Genomic DNA, 24163 nt, shown 5'->3' on the forward strand with positions numbered 1-24163 from the left:
AATTTTAAAAAGACGATACTGCACATGAACAGTTTCTGGAGTTCGTACTCCCACCCTCCCTCAACAAAACCCAGCTCAGATCAGTAGGGAAGGGGTTGGCTTCTTGCCCGGCCATGCCTCCTTTGCATATTTCTTCTTCTTGGGTTCATTCACAGCTTCAGGATTAAAGACAGCAGGGTTTGGAGCTGGGTTCATGTTAACTGTTGAGGGCACAACAGGAGTCAAGTCCACATCTGGGGCAAGATTGGGGTAGGGCATTGGCAGACCACCAATGAGTGCTGTCCCATGGACGCCATGCGATTGGGAACCTGCCTCATTGTGAGTTGGAGGTAAACCACCATATAATCCTCCACTGTAGGGAAAGTTTTGCATACGTCGTGATGCAGAATCATCTGTGGTCAATGAGCCTGGATTCTCCAACCGTTTTTTCTGTAGACAGAAGTATTTAAAGAATTATTCAAAATACGTGAAACAAGCAATCTATTTAAACTGGATGCCAATGCCATTTTTCCAAAAAGGCACCTAGACCAGCCACATATGAAGTGCTTACAGACCATGTCCCACTCTTTGTCCCAGAAGATTTCTTCTGGGTTTCCTTGAAAACCACTTAATAATAAACTCTTAAAGGTGGACAATGCAGGAAGAGATGACAGAAGTTGAAGCTCAGGTTTAACTTAGATCAGGTCTGAGCACCTCTTTACCTCCTGTACATGCTTGCCAGTCTTGATCTTGTCCTGCACGCAAGACCGAGTAGGTCTTTAGTCAGTAACACTGACCCTCCTTCCCCCCACAGTAAGAAACTGCAACTTCTAGATCACTTGGGTGATTTTGTCTAGCTCCTGATCATTTGAATCTTCTCCTGCAGTCTGGGTTTTATGTAGAATTATCGTTTTCCACATACATTACTTAGTGTATACCAGCAACAAGTGAAATTGCCATTACACTGTTGCTTAGCTACCCTGAAGTTTTGCAAATCTTCCCTACTCCCAGCATATTCAAATTAAATATAGCACTGGCAACACACTCATCTTGGAGCAAAGTCTAAACCCTGCTAGTTCTAGTAGACAACCTTATGAAATCTTTAGCACTTACAGTATTTAAACAAACAACCTCTCATTTTTACTTTCTATTTTCCACACTTCCCACAATTTTAACTGATGCCTAGGACTACCATACTGAATTTCTGGAAAGAGTTTCTTTTTGGGAGGAAAAAAAATTGCCACTGATCTCATGTGTTATCAAAGAAAAGAGCTAAAGCTGGATTTGAAGGCAAATGGTCAAATCTGCTAAAAAAAGACAACTGTGAAACATGAACACGACTTTTGCTTAACAATAGAACACTTCCTACCATAGAACATTACGTTTCTAAGGTGTAATTCATAAAGTGAGTTCATCAATGTAATGTATTAATTAGAAAGTTGGGAGTTACTCTGTACCTTAACAGGGACTACTGCTGTCTGTACCATGTTCCTGAAACGCCCAACAGAAGGGTCCACATCCTCTGTAAAGGCAAGAACAGTGAAGCCTTCAGTAAGAATACAGGAAAAGATAGAACATCTGTCAGGTAAAGGAACCTATATGAAGAATTGGCACATGGACCTTCTCTTCTCAAAGCCAACACTCCAGTAGCTCTCAGTAAGCACGAGCATGCCCAAATAAAGAGAGGAGCTAAGGGGACACCTGGTGGCTCTGTCTCAAGTGGGCTCATCAGATATTCTGGTAAGAAAGGCTTCCACTCAAATGGAGAATGGGGAAGGGGAACAGATGGATGGGCAGTTTGCACTGATGAGACAGACTGGAGTTCTGGGCTGAGAGGTGCTGCTGACAAGGCACTGCACGTGCTCAAAGGCACAACAGCTCCCTGAAGTCCTTGGGGGACTTTGAAGGAGGAGTCAGAACAATTCAATGTAGAGTCTCTGAAAGTCTGAAAAAGTTATCTTTTTTGTAATGCGAATGACTGCTGTTTACATTAGGATGTTCTGAGCACTAAATTGCATAACATCGGAAATCAAAATGGTTATTCTGGGTGGTATACACTGCCAAATGAAACTAGCTCCAGACTACGTTTTAAAATGCATGCTCATTAATAAGCTACTCTTATTAATAGGAATATTATCCATATAAAATTTCATTAATAGGAATGCCATTAATATAAAACAGCTAAGGGAGAAAAATGACTAATTAGGAATTGGATACATCTTCAGAAACATCATTTTGAATGAGGATGACTTGTTTCAGATACGCAGACAAGTAGCAAAAAACCTCTGAGCTTGAGACAGATATCCATTAGCAACAGGTAAGGAAAGCATTAAGGGACAGATGAAAAACAATCAAGTTCAGTTCCCATTTAGATTCTAAAGAAGGCAAAAAATTTAAAACACTTCCCTCCTTTTGGACCCATGAGATTTTTCCAACATCTGATAGAATTTTGAATATGAAGCTGAGTGTGATATCCCTGTCCTGCACAAATCATGCAGTTATTTTACAGGTAGAAGAGCAGAAAGAGAGAGAGATCAAAGACTTAAGTGAGACACGTGGCAGCTGCTCTGAAATAGCAGATCCCAAATATTGACTGCAAAATTTCTGTTCTCCTTATCCATATGCAGCCATGAGGAATCCCTACGAGAATACTGGACAGAGGGCCTTAAGGGCATCAACTAAAGATTAAAGCAAACTACTTACCTGGATTGATGATTTCATCATCATCACTGAATGTCACTCTGGAGTTCTTCCGTTTTCTCTTTGGTCTCTGAATATCCAAATTCCCTTCCTCAATGGTTAGCGTGGAAATTCTTTTGTTGTGGGCTGTATTAAACTCTGTCAGGTTCTAATGACAAATTTGGAGATGAAACAGTTTAAGCAACTAGTGTATGAAGTCTGATTTAATCACATGATTGTGCATAGCAAAAGACCACAGCACACTGTTTAGCTTCAACGTTTAGACACCTAGGAAGAAAAAGTGCTCCAGTGCTGCAACAGGTTGCCCAGAGAGGTTGGGGAGTCTCTGTCCGCAGAGATATTCAGAACTTGACTGAGCATGATCCTGGGCAACCTGCTCTAGCTGACCCTGCTTGAGCAAGGGGGCTGGACTAGATGATCCCAAGAGGTCCCTTCCAACCTCAACAATCCTGTGAATGCCACATACACTGCTTTCTCCTCTTCACTAGCTAACTGTAGAAACAGGGCAGCATTCACTGTTATCTGGCAATGGGGAACAGTGTGGGAAATCACCCATGATCTGAGGTAATGTTAGTTGGAGAACGCGTACTCCCTGGCAAGTCTTTGTGAGAAGACCATTGGAATAGTAGGATTATTAGGTCACTGATTCTGGCAAGCAGCATGATCACAGGCTTATCACGGCAGAACGAGATGGTTTGTGCATATGTGCCAGCAGAAGACACCTCAGACTATCTTCAAGGCCAAGAAATTAAGAACCTGAACCTAAGCAAACAAGTGGGGAATCCGTTTAGCTGGAAATGCCATCTAGGCACAATGTGCCATCGTACTCACGTCAAGTTCTGTCTCCTCCTCTGGCAGGCCCAGCAAGCCCTTGAGCTCTTCATCTTCACCGCCCATTTTCTCATCTCCTTTAACTGCTGATGGCAGTGTCTGAGGCTTCTCTCGCAGAGTATATGCCCGTGTAGAAGCGCCAAATGAAACCGTGGAGTCAATGGGTATCTGTTGGGGTTTGTGAGGTTCCAAACGGATATGACCCAAGAACGTGCCATGTGCTGAGAACATCAAAATGCAAAATAGTCTGTTAGTCATCAGCTTGGGCTCACAGTATTCGAGTTCAAGTCTTGAGAAGTTCAGAAACTGTACATGGTTGCTCCGAGATACAAGGCACTGAGGTACTGCTGAAAACATTAGCTATGTACATTTTACCTACCATCTCACAAACTAAGATAACACACATCAGAAGTCCTCAAAAAGTCACGGAAATAAACGACAAACACCATTTACTTTCTGGATTCTTGTAGGTCCCAAGGTACCATGCCTGGAATCATCCCTTCAGTGGAAAAAACAGTATGTCAGGTTTTAGATCCTGGGAAACCACCCTCAGAAGAGAAAGCTTCATTAAAATTGTGAAGGGAAGGCCAAGTCACTTTCCTCCTCTCCCCTAGCCTCTTAAGAGAGTCTAGAAATGTTGTTTTAAACACCAAGTGAAGCAGATGTAAGCTGACTGGAGCAAACATTCCTTTGCCCCTAACCCTTGCCAATCTTTCACTAGGATGCTAATTCAGATTATAGTCATCTATCCATACAGTGCAAACAACAACAACAACAACAACAACAACAAAGGGAAAAAGTGTCTCAGATTCAGAAATGTTTAAGCACTGAAATATCGTACTTCTATCTGGTTAAACGTCACACTACTTACTGCTGTTTAGATCTATGAGGAAAACCCTCTTGAGATGTTTGTGATAGACCAAGGCAGCATGGACCCGAGAGCAAGACTGGTGGTCAATGGTAAAATCGCACAGATCAGGATTTCTCCCAAAGAGATAGTATTTCTTCTCATCAATGATGAGTTTCTGAGGTAGAATATCAAACAGAGAAGCATATTAGACTCCTATAATCTTTTGGATCTTCCTGAAAAAATTCAAGAACATGAATAAACAGAGCAAATTCAAAACAAAGCATCAACAACTAATCAAAATTTCAGTTTTGTCTGACACTTAAATACAGAAACTCAAATCTTCTCTTTGTAAAATCAGACCAGCTGAATATGGAAGAGTCCCAGCTATTCCCTTCTTTAACAGCCAATAGAAGACAGCCTGGGACGGACAATAACTCTTCAAAGCATGAGACTGTCTCATACAAGAGACATCTCTCTCTCATCTGCTCCCAATGATTTTTATGCATTCCTTGATGCAGATGACCTTGGGCCCTGCCTAAGCCAGGAATCTATGCTAAATGATCTCCAGTCTGATACAGAACATAAAAATTATATTTCTGTATAGAAATAGACATACAGAAGATTTCAGACCTTTATAATAAAGATGTAAAACTATACTGAGTATGTACTGTGATACGAATCCATATTAGTCTATTCAAGTAAATCATTAATTTTAAGCATTTCTTCTTAATTCATCCTAGTTCTAATCTCTTCTTCAAACAAGATCTTACATACTGTAATATCAGTTACATAAACCATCTCTGAAAAGCAACGGAACATGTTGACACAGTCCTACAGTGTACACAGCATATTTCTATCAGACAATGTTGTTGAAAGGAACTCCTTGCGCCTAAATGCTGAAGTACCTAAGCAGTGCAAGCCTTCTTTCTCACTGTACTCCAAGATCTTAATCTAACCTGTGTTTTCTTGCTTCCAGCTGCACAAGTCAAAGGCTGGCAATGCATTACGGATTTGTTAACAGATGGCTTCTCCTGCTTTTTGAAACATTTACCAAAGCCCACACAACATTTCAGTAGCACCATCAAGGGAATGCTGATGATACATTTTCCATCAGAAAAAAACCAGATCTTAGTTCAGGAAAGCATTGCTTTCATGAGATGGTCTGAGCTGAATTAACATTTTGCCTGCTAGAGCATGAGCATTTCTCCCCTCTCCCTCCTTCCATTCCCAGCTATACAATCCTCTCCTCAATCACACTGACACAAATCTGAGTAAAGTTTTCAGCTTGCAAAGCACTTTTTGGCTGCGTTAGTCTTCTACTGTTTTAGTGGACTGAATCAGTTTGCCTTCAGTCAGATGAGTATCCCAGCTGGCTCCAGTGAAGCAATGGATTATATGCGCTAGGACTGTGTGATGAGGAAGGACCTCCCTTTCTGGCAGCAGCATTCATGTCAATCAGTTGTTTGCTCCTCAGTTTTGACAGCTGTATAAACTACATGCTCAGCTAGAAAGAGCCAATGTATCAGACTAGTTACAGGTAGTTGGTTTGGGGTTTTTTTTGAGCTATCAGAAAGACTGACACAATGAGCACCTAGACAGTCACTTATTCTGTGGCACTACCAAATCATACAGAAAATAAGGAGACAGCTTGGAATAAGACATAGTATTTATATTCCTCTGCCATATCTGCAAGCATAAAAATCACACGGACCTCATTTTCTACTACAGATCACCTTGCAAAGTTACATCTATTTACCTGCCCACCAATTATGAACTTCAAGGCTTTTAGCACTGCTGCATTCAGATGTCACTTCCCCACTGACTTTTTTCAGATTTTTCCCCCCAAATGTGTTCTACATTTTCTAGGTTCAATTTCTCATTGTTCTGCTGAACATTTGTCAGCCCCCATGCTGCAAGTTCTCATAATCTGGTATTCTGTAATAAGTATTTAATTTATTTCTGTATGTTTATTCTCTCTTTTAGGTCACTAGAAGAATTAATTGAACAACTCAACTCCATACTAGTACACATCATGACGACTTTACAATTAATTGGTCCCTTAGGTAATAATCTGCTAATGTCTTATTCCCAACTAACTCCAGGTACACATTTTAAGCACGATTTCATGAGAGTAAATGCTTTCTGAAATCTACTGACTTACATATTTTGGCCTGCTTTCTTAAAATAACAAGATTTAGGTGATCAAGCTGTGTGTACCTATCAGCGCCCAACACCTACTACTAAACCAAATAACTTAACCAACTGGCCAATTTCAACCAGCACTACAAGATACTAAATTTCAAGAAGTTCTGTGAAAACAAACAGCTAGATAGAATGACAACTTCATCAGTACCCTCAGTGATACATAGGCTGGCAGAAAATCCACAAGTGCGCCAATACTTAGATTTTAACTACAAAAAAAAAAAATCTTCTTTGTGAGTCCACATCTCATTTGATAAGACAGGAATCACACTTAATTAGCAATTCACCTTCAAGTACATTATCTGGTAACAAATGAGGTGCAAATGCAAAATGCAAGTGATTTTCCTCCAACTGGGACATTTAAAACATGCGGGTGTCTCCTCTGAACCTATTTGTGTCTGGTGGGGAATAGCATACCTCAAAGCCTCAGTATAATTCAGATAAAAAACCTGAGAAATCAATATACTGAAACAGTCTACTGGATTCTGCTCTCACCTGGCTACTTTATTATCACTTTCTGTCTCTTTACAAATGCAGGTTTTCACAAGATCCTCCCCTCAGAATTAACCAGAACGTATAAACCACTAATAAAGAGCATAAACTAGTACATGGTTTCCTCAGTCCTTTGTGGTTGAATATTATTTCACTTTTTTTTTTTATTCCACCTGTAAATAGATCAGTCAATCTCCTCCCTGTACATTCTTCATGCTAGTGTACTTTTGTTACGCTTTTCCCTGCAAGCCTTAATCAACAGCTATCATTCCATTAGTCTCACTGATATCTTCCCTTAAGATTACAGTTGTTTCATCCAGCTATTGATCTGTGAATACCATAGTGTTTGTTACAATACATCTTTTGAGAAATGCTGGTTAGGTTTTCTGGGGATTCAACTTCACAGCAATGGATTTATGTCCAATATTATGCAGTACCTTACTCATTCAGTTCAGCACTCTGAGTCTTCCCAAATTCAATACCTTTGTACTAATGAATTCTATGATGCCACTTTGTAAGAAGGACGAGCACTAACTTTTCCTTTTATTCTTCTGAATTTGAAAAAAATATCCTGTGTAAACACAACTCTGACACAAACAAGTGGATCTTCAGAAGCTGATTCATTACTCCACATTTCAGTGCTCAGCTCCGCAAGCAGTTATCTGTTACCTCACAATTTCAAGTACCATAAAAATTGGTCAACCAACTTCTCATTCTTGTCCACAACTGAAACCAAAAGTGTCCCGTAAATTTTCATCTGCACCCGTTATGCACAAAACAATACCATTCTCACTTGAGAGCATTTCAAGAGATTTTGCAAAGACACAAACAAATTCATAAATTGGAAATACTGCAACAAATCATCAACAGAGAAAATAATTTTACTGCCTTTACTTCAAGATAATGTTTCCAAAATTTTCTGTGCCTCTGAGTTATAACCCAGTGTCATCCTTCATACACTGAGCTTAAACACTTCATGGCTTGTTTTAGTGTTGCACTTTTCAGACCCAGCAATCACAAGATGTACCTCAGACCTCTGCACAAGACCTGCGATACGGATGGCTCGGTTAGTATCAAGTGCTCAGTAATACACAAGATTTAAGAAAGTTTGTTCTTGGTTACTGCTGTCTACCATAAAAGACAAAACTGAAAAACTATTTGCCACATGTACCAAACAGGGAAACAGATGGATCACATTCAAGTGCTGTTAATTTGTTGCACAGTTCCCATACATACAGTACATTGTTTCACGTAACCACCACAGTCTGGAGGACTTAAGTCATCACCTATACACAGTGTGCAAGGCCACAAAGCAACCCTACAAGCAGGCATACATGCTACCTAGAACAGCCTGCTAGAACCTGCCCACCAAGCCAGCTCTTCTGATTCTTACTTCAGCAGACCGAAGTACGATAGCAAGCCAGACCTCTGTGCTGCACACGTCGGTGCCTGCGCCTGGTCACCGCCTGCCACAGCATTCAGCACACCTCTTACCCAGTGAATGGCAGGCAAGCTGTACCTCACCGATCTCAGTAACACTGACAGCCAACATCAGATATTCAGGAGGTAAAACACAAACTCTACAGTCATTCTGTAACCTCTGTGTGATCACATCCCCTACTGAACCTTGGAGTACTGGGATAGCAGACTACCAATGGCTGTTAACAGTGCTCTGCACGGCAGCAGAAAGAACCTCTTTCAGGTTATCAAGAGAGTCGATGGTAGGAAGAGGGAATCAGGATGTTTGTACCACACACTTTCCCAATGCGGTCAGAGACCCCAGGCTTACAAAGCCAACTTGGGCCTCCTGTAGGTCCAAAAGCTTTGGGCAGCACAGCCTCAGAGTCTGACACCACAGGATGGTATTCCTGACTGTCAATTTATCAACACCAAATTTGCTCATCCATTGCCAAAATCAACGGTGCATCCTCAGCTTCCATATGGCATTTTGCTGCTTTTTTTTCAGTCCTGACCAGGACTCCCATGATAGACGTTTGCCTAGCACCTGAGGATTAATTCAGCAGAGAGCTCCATATAAACTCTTTCATCCTAAAGCTCTCTCTCCACACTCAAAAATTCAAAAGAAACATGACAAACCCCCCCTCATCTCATAGAATAAGTCTCCCAGGTGGGAAGGCTGCATTATGTTTCACCACCTGCCACATACCAAAAAACCCAAAGTCACTGCCATTTGGCTTTGCTCGCTGAATCTTATTTACACAGCCTGAAAGAAATACTGGAAAACCCAGTGCCAAGTACAATCCTTACCCCAGATGCTACTGCTAGGATCACAGTGAGAAGGCTGAGCTGAGAAGCAGTCCTACTACAGCTCTCTAACCTCTGAAAATTATTCTGAACATGTAACAGTACCATGAGAAGCAGAATACAAGGTCCATGGTTTGAAGACAAACACAATGCAAAGGGTATGAAAGCTATAGTGCCTAGAAAGAGCCAGTGAAGGATAGCTCCAACGTAGTTCGAGTAGCAGGTATGAACCAACTCAGCCATGTCTTGTATGAACTAATGAGCTACTGTGAAGATGCAGTAAATGTTAGTGCCTAATTCCTTTCAAATTAAGGCTGAACAAAGATCTCTTAGGTCAAGACTGGCTTTGCCAATTTTCTGTGCCTTTAAATCCAGAGTAAGAGCACTCTCTCAAAACAGTCTGTAAAACTGACAGTAATGGACTATAAAGAAAAGCCTCATTTTACTGGTTTCTGGCCTGGGAAAACAGAAGTTTATTTGTGAGATACCTATTTGTGACATCTCTATCTGCTTTCCTATGCAAAGCATCCTCTGGTAACTAACCAAATTCTAAACAGTAAATCTCTCCTGCTAGACACCAGAAGGAACACTTAATACTGTCTGATGCTCCTGTGGTAGCATACGTTAAAAACCAGCCAAGAATTTAAGCTACCTAAATCTTTCTTGATCTAACACTGAGTTCTTAATTTTCCAAGTTTCTGTTCAGAAAAGTTGGCTCAACTTTGCAAACTTTGGCTGCCCAGAAACATTTCTCTGTTTCAGTCAATTGCAAGTTAGGAGTTTCTCCACATCTAAAATACATTCACTGGCTTGGGTCCTCTATACCAACCATGTTAAAGAGCCTTTTTTTTTTATTTACTACTTTTAGCGTGATATAAGACAAAATATGAAATAGAGAATGAGGTGGCATATATCAGACAAATTCCTTTGCTGTAATAAAAATAACTCACTGTATCTGTGCTAATCACAACACTTCGCAGATCCAGAACATGGGATGAAAAATCATACTGTATTTCATACTGTAGGACAGGGCAACAATCCTATAAAATACAGGATGCCTAGTTAACCTTACTGTAACACAAAATAAAAAATAAACTGACCAGACAAGTATCTCAAACAAGCAGTACAAAGTGAAGAGTTTTTACTCTTACTCTTTTGTATTTGAGATTTCTTTCCCCATGTTATTAGAGTTTCTGCTCCTGAAGTTCCTAAGACAAGGTGCCTTCTGGCTGCACTCTGATACCTCCTACATAAGTATCTTGTAGGAAACAAAACGTCAACTTTGGTCCAAAATTAAGTTTGGAAGAAATAAGGCTCTGCAAAGTACTGAGTTTCCCTTACAAACACTTTTTTTTTCTCTGTCTTACTAGGACAGTTTTAATGTTCAGGAATCAAAGTGTCATTGTTTGCTAGCTGAGCACTGCAGTTTTGCATCCCTTCAAACAGTGCACCTAATCAGAAGATAACTGATGGAAGCACTGCATAGTATGAGACAGCCTTAGAGTACAGGCAAGGGCAAATTCACTTCATTCTGAAGTTTCAGAGTAAAACAAACTGATTTGAAAATAACAATATGAGAGAGAAAGGAAATACTTATGAGTAAGTGTGGAAAATGCTGGGAAATGTTCTACTGCTGGTGCCTAGGTATACGATACACCAAATACATACAAAACCTATTTTCATACCTCAATGAGTTTGTCTCCTTTGACCACATCCAGATGTAAGCCAGGTGGTGGTTTCCCTGCCCTGGAAAATAAAGAAAGAAAAATATAGTATCAAAACATTTAATAAAAAGTTTATTAAAGTTAATACTCTATTAGAGCTACAGACCAAACCTACACAAATGTAAGCAGAATTATTTTGGGGAAAATACGAACACACAGTCATTTTCTCTTCCTCCCTGCAGATTCCTTCTGACAACACATAAACATGATTTTTTACAATAAGAGTTAAGCTAACAGGACACGACGCATTACAAGCTTTACTTCTCCAGGTGAAAAATAGCTAATTTACAAAATGAACAGAGCAGCTCCTAAGGGAATGTGATATGAGGCCAGGAAGAGGCCAACAACTAGAGAAGGGGATAGGCTGGGGCTGTTTGCTTAAGAGCCTGCTCAAGGGCTCTGTTTTCTCATCTTACCTTCAAAACAGTAGTTCTCTACCCTTAGCTGCTGAGAGGAATGGAAACTTCTACCATCTTTCCCCTCTAGGAGTGGAATGGCAAAAAACCTGAAAGGGGCTCCACACACACCTGTAATATTATAAAAATGTTGGCCAATAGCCCGTGTTCCTCCACACTTACCCTATAATCAAACTTTCTACCAACACAGTAACATGGAAGAGACTACAGTATTAGGTGGCAGAGGGACCCCTACCCTACAACAGTACAATCCTCCTCCACCAAATTCTCAAACAAACAGGAGCTCAGCTCCCCCAGCCCTATAGCTCCATCCCTGCTCACCTCCTGTGAAGCAGATTCACCAGTCAGACAGCATTATTCCCACAAAGGGAGCAGAGGCACATGGGACTCGGCAATGCACAGCAAAACGGTGCTAGGATGCGGGAGCACCCATGAGGATTAGCAGCATCAAAAACATATTTGGTATTTACAATGCTCAAAACCAGTACACCACTGTGGTATCAACACGCTGCCCTTCACTACATACGATCTTTGGCTGTAGACAGCAAACGATCTTTTTCTGCTCAGATCTCTAAACATCTGCATCTCTAGTACTTCTTCACTGATAATAGCACTGCTGCTTGTCTCTGTGGCTGGACCAACTTTCTAGGCAATAGCAGTGACCCAGTTCTCAGCTACACTGCTGCCCTTCTGAAGAACAACCGCAGAGGAGATCACATTCCTGTTTACTGCTTTGCTCACTGCACAGAGCAAGCCAAGAGAACAGTGACAACAGGTAGTGACATTCTCAGCATGGCTGGAGAAAGAAAGGTCACTTGTAATTGAAGTTGTTTGAGGGGGTCAAATATAGATGTTCACGTTTCTGGGACGTGCCTTACAATTTGAAGGTTTCTTCTGTGTCCCCAGGTCAGCGGTTACTACACATATGCTCTCCTAGATAACTTCATACAAGAACACAGTCCTCTTATTTCTACTTCATTTCTTTCTCAAGTATTGCACAAGCATTTTGTATTCTTGCTCCAAATCCATTATACTAGCCTGCTCAGATCTCTCTCTGGCCCTTCTTGAATATGCCAGTTTGGACTTTCACACGTTTTCTTACCAAGCCCTTCTCTAAGATTGCGGATAAGATGAATATGGCTGATATTGATTCTTATTCTTTTGGATGAACAAACAGCAGCAGCAAAAGCAGAGGATGCAAAGCTCCAGGGCAATCTGCTAAAATAGTGACTGCTTCCTAGAAATGGGATTACAGTGGTGTGAGGGAAAGACCAGTAACTAAAATGCTCCCAATGAAGATACACAGTCCGTTTGATGAGTTCTACAAGGATTGACTCTTCCAGTCACTCCAGCACAGCTAGGGGACCGCCTCCTCTTAAGTACTGCTCTAGGATCATACACCCAGGTTACACCTAAGTGCTGTTTCTTCCTCAGCTCCCCTCAGATCTCAGTGCTCATTTTTCATTGCAAGACAGGTTTCATTCACAGATTCATGTCCACTTCTCAGTGTTTCCTCTTTCTGCCCCTGAGCACTGGCAAACTTGTTTTTCTCCACTGCACTGAAATTGCCAAGTTCTAGTTACTCTGTGACACAACTTTTGATAACTTTCACACAGCCTGCCTTACTTTGATCAAACAAAAGCTGCTTCCCCCACCTTTTTTTTTTTTCCTTCCAAATAGGTAAACCTTTCAACACATTAACTCTACAAGCAAGTCTACTTACTCAGTCTGGCCTCTGCTTTTCTTTTCAGTGATCTCTTCCTGGATACTCAACGGTCAGCCTGTCCTAAAAGCATTTTAGCAACATCCTCAACATACCTGTTAGGTCACGGAAAAGCTCCCAAGTGCTCTAGCACAACCACTTTCCTCTTCTGTAAACTGAATCCTGTCTGATGGTCATCTTTTGACATATACAATCTCTGATTTTTCATCACCCTCTCTACTTTTAGTTTCACCCTTGCTGTTATTTTTACTCTGCTTTTACCTTCAACTTTATTTTGAACACAGAAAAAAAGCCCAGCAGCAGCACAAGATAGTGCCTTCAGCTATGAATTAAGGTGCTTGAAAAATTTATCTATTCTCTGGCTTCTTTTGGACTGAGAATCCTTTGTAGACAGTATTTCCCCTGTCTACCTATGCCTGCAAAACACTGAACACAATAAGGCTGTAAATACTGATTATGATACCATCAAAACAAACTCATAGAAATAATTTCTGGTAGAAAAACCCTTTGGAACAGATTAAATCAATGTCACAGCTTAGGCTGCTGAAGTTAGATTCTTGAAAAGCCTTTTAATGAAAAAAGTAGAAAGATTTTCCAGTTTTATATTCAAAACTTATTAGTTCCAGAGCCACCAAAGATCAGAAGTAATGGCTGTATCTGGAAGTATCAACAACCCTTCACATGCTTTGCCCTATCAGACCCCTCACCTCATGCATCAAGGAAGTGAAACATTGAAAGAAAATCTCTTGCAAAAATCTACTAGAAGAAAGTTTGTTAGAAATTTGGTACTGTGCTGTTAGAGGAGAGCAGTTTTTTCCCTCTTCTTTCCAATATTAAAAAAAAAGTCCTCTCCCACTAACTAATGTGCTAAAATATCCACTAAACTAGTTTTCCTACACTGTTCTGAAGGATGGAGAATCACTTGAGGTCAACAGACTCTCCTCTCCGTAGAACACATACGGACAGCCAGGCTTAGCACTGCTCCAAGACAAATGATCTCACATCAGAACTTGGCTCCAGCACAAGTGCTTGCGTTTGAAAAAGAGAAACAAGAAGCCCTTCTGTACCTTCCAGATTGTGTATCACAGTCCCCACTGCCTGAATGTCTTCTGCTCTCTACAGGTCAGCATTCTGCAAGCGACCTTAAAATAAGGCCTGCAAGTGGACTAGTTGTTAATGATCAGTAGTTCAGTAAGTTTAACTGAGACAAAGTATGCTATTTTCAGTCTGCCTACTGAATCACCAAAGGCTTACTTGGGAGAAAAGAAGCCTTCCAGAGAATTAACGAGGCTGATGGGCAAGGAGAACATGACCATAACAGTATCATTAAATGAATTCTCCGGATCAGAGAAGAGGTGAGAGGACATCCCACACAAGAGCTTTTCTTCATTAAGAATGAGTCCAAGGAACTCAAAGAAGTGTCAGAAAGTTCATGAGAATTGATAAAAAGAAGTAACAAACTGCAAAACCCAGATGGTATTTAGCAAGGCATTCTAAGAGATATAAAATACTAGTTTTTTTACACTTAACAGTTTATCAATCTATTGCTTAAACTACCCTCACTGTCAGAGAAATGAAGTTATCAACTGATGATGCTAATTTTAAAGCATATTTCAGGAGTGATGTGGAAACTACATAAAGGCAAGTTCTGACTGGGAAACTGGTAGAATAGAATAGTTCAGTTGAAAGGGACCTACAATGATCACCTAGTCCAACTGCCTAACCATTTCAGGGCTGACCAAAAGCTAAGGCATGTTATTAAGGGCATTGTCCACATTCCTCTTAAACACTGACAGGCTTGGGGCATCGACCACCTCTCTAGGAAGCCTGTTCCAGTGTTTGAACACCCTCTCGGTAAAGAAATGCTTCCTAATGTGCAGTCTGGACCTCCCCTGGTGCAGCTCTGAACCATTCTCATGCGTCCTGTCACCAGGGAGAAGAGATCAGCACCTCCCCTCCTCAGGAAGCTGTAGAGAGCAGAGCTGTAGAAACTGTATTACTGAGCAGAACTAGCAGACAGACAGGAATTGAATAACAGCCAGACCAGAATAGAGTCATCTAATCTGCACTTCAATACTCAACAGTATTCGTCCTTTGGAAACGTGACGATATGGGGGGATGACAGTTCTTCCAATGCCAGGGAAACATTTTTCTTGGATTAAACAAGGATAAACCTTGCTTTGAATTACACATAATCTGCTCCTTTCGGCCTCTGTAAGAATCCCAAGATGACAATGACCATGCTGAAAGAACATCTTGTTTGACAGAATACAATCAAGCACTGAAATAGTTTCTATTCTACTTAAGATGAGCTGAATGTCCTGGGAAAGGAGTTAACATGGTATCTGGATAAAACTGACGTTTATTAGCCAAATCAATTGACTTCTTGCAAGAGAAAGTGGGCATATTCACGGATGACGAGAAATGGGTAGGGAATTGAGACTGGCACTCTACCCCAGAACTGTTTTCACTACCTGTACAATGGGTGGGGAGTTACAAACTGGACTGTTTTCATACTCAAAATATTCCTAATGGGATGTTGGGTTTTCGGGTTCTGAGGGTTTTTTAATGTGTTTTGGTTTTTTTTTTTATTGCAAGGTGAACTTTCCTTAAAACGATACTCTTCAAAACTTGCATACAAGATGTGTACTATTTACACAGTGGTCCAAAATACTGTATCCATGGTCCTTTAGACCATTTCACTTGTAAAATGAGAGCACTACTTAATCAAGAGAGTAGTGCGGCTTCTGCATGACTTCAAGAACTCTACTTATCTTTCACATTCCTGTGGAATTGTATCAGGCAGATCAAACTGACAACCCCAGAGTAAGGAACCTTTTTCAAAATAAAAACTACCTCCAGTAACCAGTATCGGGTGCCTCACACAGGAATACTCTCCCAGTTTCCAACAGTTACCAACTCAAGGACTTCCTGAGCCATAGTTGCTGTTTAAACAGCTCTCTACAAAAATTGCTCTAAAACCCCATGTAAACTTAATGCATTCACAGAATCTTACACAAACAATTTCATAGATCACCTACATATAGCTGAAGCACCCTCTCCACTATTTGGCCACAAACCTGCTTGCTATTAATTTCATTTTGCAAACTCTAGGTCTTCTCCTCAAAAGGACAGTGAACACTTGTCTCCTACAGACTTCCTGTTCACTATTCAAGACACTCAACATATCTCTCAGTTGTTCCTTTTCCAGACTGAACAGGAGCCTAGGCTAACCATCTGCAGTACAGCTTCCTATATCTTTGATTGAGATAATACTTAAAAATAATACTTGAGAGAAAGAATTCACATGGTTTTTGAGGAGGCAAGCAGCATCACACAATGCACCAGAATTACTGGAGACAACCAAGAAGATGTAAACAAGGCTATCACTACAGGAGACTGGCATTTTTAAAAAAGCTTTTGACAAAATTATCAAATGGTCTTACAGAAATTAAGGTGTGACGGGGAAAAGAACCACTAATCCATGAGGGAATGTAAATGATTAAGAGTCAGGGAAGAGCAGGGTTCTGCAAGGGCTCTGTGATGTTTATATGCAGTCTGGAAAAAAGGAGCCAATGAACAAATGACAAAAATCACTTATGGCAACAGTTATGCAGGAAACTCAAATCAGACTCAAAAAAAAAGGAGTACATGTCTTCAGAAGCTTGGAAAAAACCAGGCAAGTATCCATTCCCTTTGTCCTCTTAATGAATGCTACAAAACCAGTATATTCATTATTTCTTGAAACACAAGAAGCAAGGAGCCCTGGATCTGAAAACAAGGAGAGTGCCTTTTCCAACATTTGCATAATTTGTGGAAAGAACTGTCACTCAGTGTTGTGGACTTAAACTGTAAGTTAACAAAGAAAAATTAGAAAATTTGTGGAGATCAGGTCTGGTGTTAGTTGTTAAATATGACCACCCAGACAGAGTCTTCAGCTCACAAAATCCCTTTGCTTCTGATGACCAAAAGCCTAGAGTATGTACAAGATGACGAAATACTTAAGGCTTATGCCTAAGTTATTGGTCACTACCACAGTATGATAGGAAACCATCTGGGCTGTTGTTTTCAATTAGTACAGCTGGTTTTTTTGCTCTTTTCTATCCTCCTCTTACCAAGACATTGGTTGAACACAACGTTGTTGCTGATCTTGTGCATCAGTGATGGAAATGAGTCATATGCCTTTCTCAAAGCACAGGATACACACCACAGAAACTGAGACCAAGCTAGCACTGGAATTTGTTCAGTTGACTTAATTTCGACAATCCAAGGAGGTATTATGACAAAGTTAAGGCTAAAATCTTTTGGGTAATTATTTTAGCTCACACAGAATCGTTTCTTCCCATGTGGAAGAGGAGGGCTGGATAAAGAGCTGAACAATAATTCTGATCCAACCTTGTTATGTCTGGAGAAAATATGATGGTTAAGGCATTTGAACTTTAAAAAAAAATGCAGATTGATGGGAGGTATTTATGACTTCCTCTACTCTTAGAAGCATTAAATAATTCTCGCCAAACTTCCAGTTGTAAGAAATACAGTTAAAAAAGCTTGTGGTTCAAACTTGGTGATTACAGATCTTCCTGAACACAAAAAATCGCACTGTATTTTCGCAGTATTTTATGGAAGATTTCTGATGAGAAATGTGGCTGCTTCAACTGAACAAAGCATTCCATTTGTATTAAAGCATTTGTCCAACTTCACCTTGGCACTATGTATGTTTTCTTGTTACAATGCAGTTCCATACAGAACTAGATTTTACTGGTTCACTCTGGTTCCCTTGGTTACTTACTCAGGAACAAAGTCTCCATGGAATACAGTGAAATTCGGAAATTGTATACAAAATTTAATTCCTGAGAGCAGGGCCATAAATATTCTATTAGAGAGAACTACAGGTTTTATGACATCAAAAAATGAATTCAAATGGCACTGAATTAAATAGGAAAATGAATATTAAGTAGTGAGCAACAATGCAATGATTATTTGATAAGATTATTCCTACATTTTCAGAGTGAGAACAGCTATGTTGGAAGCATAATTTACCTGTAGAAATCAGAGGCAGAAAAGACGGACTGTAACCTTTATGCCTACCAGGAAGCTGTTCCAAAGCCTTGTTATTCTGACAGTTTGATTTCCATCCTAAATTTTTGATCAAATCCTTTCATTTCCATCCTAAATTTTTTTGTTCTTTCCCTTCAGCTATAAAAAAAAAAAATCCCCAGTACTATCACTACTTTAGCCAGTGAAAACCAGCGTTGTTTTTATTTTAATAGACAACTAAAGCTCTGTTCTGTCTCATAGTAAGACTGCTGTTTCCCCATCAATGAATTTTCCCACTGCATCTGTTTCAGTTTGATTTGAGCTTTATTAAGTACAGGTAACAGACTACGCATTTGCATCAGTGCCTTCTGCAACAGCACTGACACTTCCCTACCTTACAAATAGATATATATTATTACACATCAGGTAGAGTATTAGTCTTTTTATTTATTTTTGAACAGTTATATGTTACTAGTGATTGATGGTCATTCTGTGGTTAGCCTATGTACTTGTGTATATGTCCTTTTATTTCTGATTATGAACTTGTGTCTTTTTACTGCTGAACAGTGAGTTTCTGGCTTTAAGAAGTAGTTCTCATTCTTAGTCCCTATTTTCCATCTTACACTTCTGCATTTTGTCTTGTTTTTACTGTTCTGGTCTCCAAATTATACCAAAAGGACTGGATAATACTCTGGCCTCTATGTTGACCGTGCCTTGTGTCACGAACAAGTATTGTGGTCACTTTTGTCAAGGTAATTAATAAACAAAACCCCCCAACACTAAAAGGGTCAGTCCACAGACTCTATTCAACTGCTATTGCCTCCTCAAAGTCAATTCCTTATACACCCACAGTTCTTGTATGAACCCCTCTGTTGCTTCCTAAAATGATCATTTCCTGTGTGTTCTGAAAGAAACAGTCTTGAAGAAAGCTGGTTCATGCGACAAAGTCAGCCTTTGGCAGACATAGTACATCTACTTCTCTGTCTTGAATAATTAGCTCCTTCAAAATATAGTCTAGCAGCTGGACACCGTAAAGTTCAGGTTTTCCCATAGTAGCTACATTTATGGATTTGTTGGCCTTATAGAAGACACCAACTGCTTAAAATGATTAACAATGAAATATTTAAGAGGGACATCACTGAACAAAAACAAGTTCCAGCATAGGTTTTTATAATATTACAACGCCTACAAGCAAAAATTCTTTCTTCTGTATTAGAAAAATGTGTTTCTTCAGTTTCTTCACCTTGTGCTCTACAGGCCAGTCCACGGCTCTGTGCATTACATCAGGATGATTCTGTGAGGAATCTGTATAAATTATTTCTGCCATTGATGGCAAACCCTCTACTGCAGAACTATAGAGTAATGGGAAAAATCAGGGACGGACAGACAGCCAAGAAAAGGAAGAAAAGCCCAAGCTCCTGGAAGGCAGAAAAAGAGGACAAAGCCATTAATGCTTTGGGATGTGATGCTAGCTAGAAGTACCGAATAACAGAACTGAAGTTTTACAAATTAGCTGACAGTATCTCTTCGACAAGGCTAAGATTCAATGTTGACATGCCAACTGGGTTACAACAGCTATATCCAGTTGAAACTCGGCAGCCTCACTGAAGTACATCCTACTCAGTCAGAAATTTTGAGTTGTAGCTATTAAGGACATAGACAGGACAACTTCAATTTTATTGTGTTAGTTTAAAATTAGGTCAATTATTTAGGTTTCTAAATGTGGACTCAGAAGCCTAGATTTAGCCACTTCCTAAAAATCTTGGCCTACGTGACTACTGTACGCACCTTCATGCCCAACTTCAAGGACAAGGTGGAATTTCCAGAACTCAAGAGCTCATCTTCTCCAGAAATTTGTGTACAATCATTGCCAGGAATAGCTTGTTCTTGGCTCAGAGAAATTGAAGAGGAACAATTGTTGCCTTTAAAACATACTATTTCAAATTTATGTATGGTCCAGAACAAGCTTGACATCCCAACTAATGGTGTGTCAAGACAGAGAGTAAAGAAAGATTCACGATCCAAAATGCAGGTTAAACCAAGACAAAAAGGAAAGACAGGCAGTATCCATTAAACATCTGATGGTCACCTCAAAACTTCATCCCAGATCATTTGTACCTCACAGAAATTACTTTTACTCACTAAAACCACCTCAGAAGGTATGCAAAAGTCTTAATAAAACTAGGATATGTAATTGTTATCTAAAGACATTTTCTAATCTCATGGTATGGCTAAATTTTAATCCGTAGAAAGTATTGGCAACATCTTTATTCCAACCTTAGTTCAATTTTAAATGTATAGCCCATGTCTTTGCTAACATGTATGGAGGAATTACAGTACGTGCATAAACAAGCACTGGCATAAGCAAGTACTACTAAGACAGCATTCATTATTTTTCATCTGTCTTGAGCTAGTTTAACTGTTGGAAACACAAGAAAAGAAAGAATATGTTATGGACTATGAAGAAGTAACCTATAACAGCATAAAAACTAAATCAAAGCCAGAACTTAAACCCAATGAAAACCTTGAATTTCAGTAGAGAGGTCTCTTCTGGAAACTGAATACTGAAACACTATCCATGTTAGGAAAGAACACATACAACGATGGAGGCAAACCTCAAAAGCATGGGCAACCATTTAAAGACAAGAAAAAAACCCCTATTTCTGTTGATTATATTTAAGATATATTTCTCATGTGATCTGTGTTTGCAGTCCTCAAGGCAGCTATACTTACAGGCAGAAAAATAAATAGATAGGTAAAGACTGTGATTTTGATTTTAATATAGGTTGATGAGATTGAAGATAATTCACTACAGAAGAAGCTGCTACTGACCATGAAGACTCTCTGCAACTCCATGTGTTTTGGTCACCCAAAGCCCTCCCTATGAAGGTCTACATTGCTACCTATACAGAAGACTTTTCAGTGCTGGTGTAAGACATCAAGGATCCTGCAGGATACGTTTACACCGAGACCTTCTGGTAGTCAGGGCTTCAAACAACAACACTATTGGTCCAAGCCTGCTACTGCAAACCATTTTCACTCTGGAGAATCCTCCTGTGAAAGACCCATCACTTATTGAATATCATAACCGTGTGCTCTTTGGTTTGCTCTGAAAGAAAGAAATACTTTAAAACTGTGAGCTAGAATCTGTAATTCAGTAGATGCCAGAGGAAATCATGTAAAGCTTTAACATGAAATATATTCTACTTTTTTTGCAGACAAGCAAAATAAAGCAGAAATAAATCCACCTGGTAGAAGAGCTTCTCCCTCCTACTGGGTGAGGCAGTGGAATACCACCAGCCATAACTACTTAATACCTCTCATTTTCGGTTGCCTATTCAGCAGAATATAAACACTGTAACTGGAAGCTATCCATATTGGCTTCCTGCTACAGGGTTTTTTGTGTGTCATTTTTTTTTTTGTTTTGTTTTGTTTTTTTACACTTATGAAACAACAGCTTACCTGTTTCAAAAGAAGCGTTAAGGAAAAATGTTAAGTTTTTCCACACATAAACGAATCTTTCGCTGATATTAATTGCCACATCTACACATGACAAGTTGACTATGATCAAACTGTACCAGGTATGCCTTTCACTACACCGGTATAAACATACAGCTTGCCCAAACTCGATCTCTAAAATATTACAATATGCATATGTACAATACAGGTCCAAGGGAAAATAACAAGCTTCCTTAGAGTGTCTGTATACGAGCCTTGTTTTACCTGAGAAGGATTTTAGAACATTATAGTAAAAGGATAATTTGCAAAAAGCAAATTATCAATAATCTTAGAAATGTCAGAATGAAACAGGCCCTGGCACCCGAACATGACCCCCTTACTCCTAGGTGTGAAACCCTGGCTTCGATCATCTCCCTGATGCGCTTTCCACCTCATTTCTCGATCATTCAGTGCAATGGATCGTGCTTCAAAACCAAATTAGGTCAGCACCAGCACAGTGAAGAAAGCTGTCTGTCTGTAAGACCCTGCCCTGTTTGTAGCGGAAGCCAGAAAGTATGTAGCTAAAGAGGCCCTCACAGTTATAGTTGTTGCAGTCCTCCCCTCCAGATGGTATTTATTTAGGAATTCTTCTGCAATAGCATGCAAGTTACTGAAACAAGGCATTTCACAAGTTATACTTCTCCAGCTGTTCAATCTGTAGCTTTCAAATGCAGAAGTCATTCAAATTCAACACTGAATACAATGCTAGTTGTGAACACTGTTGTATAAAAACACTAAGAAAAAAAATTAAAGGTATGATATTTCAAATTTCAAGTTGAACATCCAGAAAGTATTAACACTGAATAATTTTTGGCTTTATCTGCTCTATTGTGTCATGATTTTATGAAGCACCATCTTGTCTCATATAGATGTTTGTTATTGTACTTGTATATGTATTTGTATTGTTGCTGAACATCAGCACAAATAAAACACTAAAATACATGCGCAGTTCTTTTCCATTAGAGGGTTAAATGTTTTTACTAACTAAAGCAGGCACTTATAAAACAGGTCAAAATTAAAAAGCATATTCACTAAGCATCCATTCACTAAGCACTATAATCAAAGCACTGAAAGGTAGGGGACCTGTAGTAAAAACCAGATGACTATGCAATTAAAGACTGCAATCATGCATGCACATACATAGCTAGCTCATACAAATATACAAGTGCTTGCCTCTTCAGCTGTAACGTTGTGTCATTTTCTATGCGATTTAAAATATAACTGCACACATCTCCTCAATAATCGATGCTCTGGCACCCAAAGAAGAGGGTACAGCAAAGATCTATGTAGTAATGTATCAAAAATTTCAAAGCAAATGAAACAGGGCCCCAGGTAACCTAATCTAAGGCCTTGCTTTCAAAAGAAGGTTGGACCAGATGATTTCTAGAGATCTCTTCCAATGCAGACTTTTCTACGATTCTAAAATCAGCCAAATTCACGGTCCTGATACTGCTTCTCCAACACATCACTTTGTCCCGACTTCTTAACTCAATCGAATAAAAAAATCCAGGCTAGCTTCAAGCTGATAGATTTCTCGTACTGAATACATAACTTGAGCAGAAAATTTAAGTTGTACTACATCACATATTCTGTTTAAGGTCTTGGGAAGAGACACAGCATCTCCGGGAAGCATTCTAAGCTTCAGCCAGCGCTGCACTTCGGCGTTAAGCCGAGGCAGCCCGCAGGCAGTCGCTGCCGATGGATGCACCCGCAGGGTTGCACGACCCCGAGCCTGGACCCCCTGACAGGCCCAGCGGCGCTGCAGCAGGCAGCCACCACCTCTGCGGGATCAGGGAGCGCAGGCCCGGGCAGGCGGCCTCAGCGCCACGGCCCTTCCCGCCCCATGCTCCCCACGCACGCCCGGCCAGCCCCGGCCCCCGCCAGGCCCGGCCCCGCCGCCCGGCCCGGCCCGGCCCCGCGGCCCGGCGCCACTCCCCCGGCCCGGCGGGCACTCGCGCTCCGCCGCAGCCCGCAGGAGGCCGGCGTCACACCCACAGGCGAGCAGCCCGGCGAGGCGGCCGCGGCCGCGGCCCCGGCCCGCCCGCCCGCTCACCAGCTGGGGCACTCGAAGAGCGAGAGGCCGCCGCCGCCGCCGGCGGAGTTCGCGTTCGCCGCCATCTTGCATCTGCCCCATTCAGGCGGGCCGAGGGCAGGATGGGAAGCTGGAGGACCGGCGCGGGAGGCGATCCCAGCGTGCCCCGCGCGGCGCCGGCGGGGCGGGGCGGGGCCGCCGCCGGGGCTCCGTCGCCCGGGCCAGGCCCAGCGGCGCCCGGCGGCCCGGTGACCGCTCCGAGGCGGCCCGGCGCCGGCCGGGACACAGGGCCCGGCCCTCGGGGAGCAGCGCCGGCTCCTTTCGCTGCCTCCGTGTGCCCGCCGGCCCCGCCCCCCGACGCGCCTTCTCGGCCCCCGCTGGCGGCCGCCCCCACGGCTGCTGCGGGAGGAGGCC

The 24163-nt window shown here is 41.1% G+C and overlaps 1 protein-coding gene and 1 non-coding gene across 2 annotated transcripts; both read right to left on the reverse strand.

The window, feature by feature from the left end:
• PPP1R8 (protein phosphatase 1 regulatory subunit 8) lies at window positions 1-23907 on the reverse strand. Its single transcript, XM_050909761.1, has 7 exons — window positions 23771-23907; window positions 11005-11065; window positions 4382-4535; window positions 3511-3731; window positions 2683-2827; window positions 1437-1501; window positions 1-429 (listed from the first exon to the last, which is right to left on the reverse strand). Exons 1-7 carry the CDS (start codon window positions 23833-23835, stop codon window positions 76-78), a joined length of 1065 nt encoding a protein of 354 aa, XP_050765718.1. The 5' UTR covers window positions 23836-23907; the 3' UTR covers window positions 1-75.
• LOC127025210 (small Cajal body-specific RNA 1) lies at window positions 7972-8137 on the reverse strand. Its single transcript, XR_007767639.1, has one exon. It is a non-coding gene; the product is annotated as a small Cajal body-specific RNA 1 (non-coding RNA).
• Window positions 23908-24163: the final 256 nt, after the last annotated feature.

The sequence above is a fragment of the Gymnogyps californianus genome, chromosome 22 (genome assembly GCF_018139145.2).
Source record: "Gymnogyps californianus isolate 813 chromosome 22, ASM1813914v2, whole genome shotgun sequence".
Classification (NCBI taxonomy): Eukaryota; Metazoa; Chordata; class Aves; order Accipitriformes; family Cathartidae; genus Gymnogyps; species Gymnogyps californianus.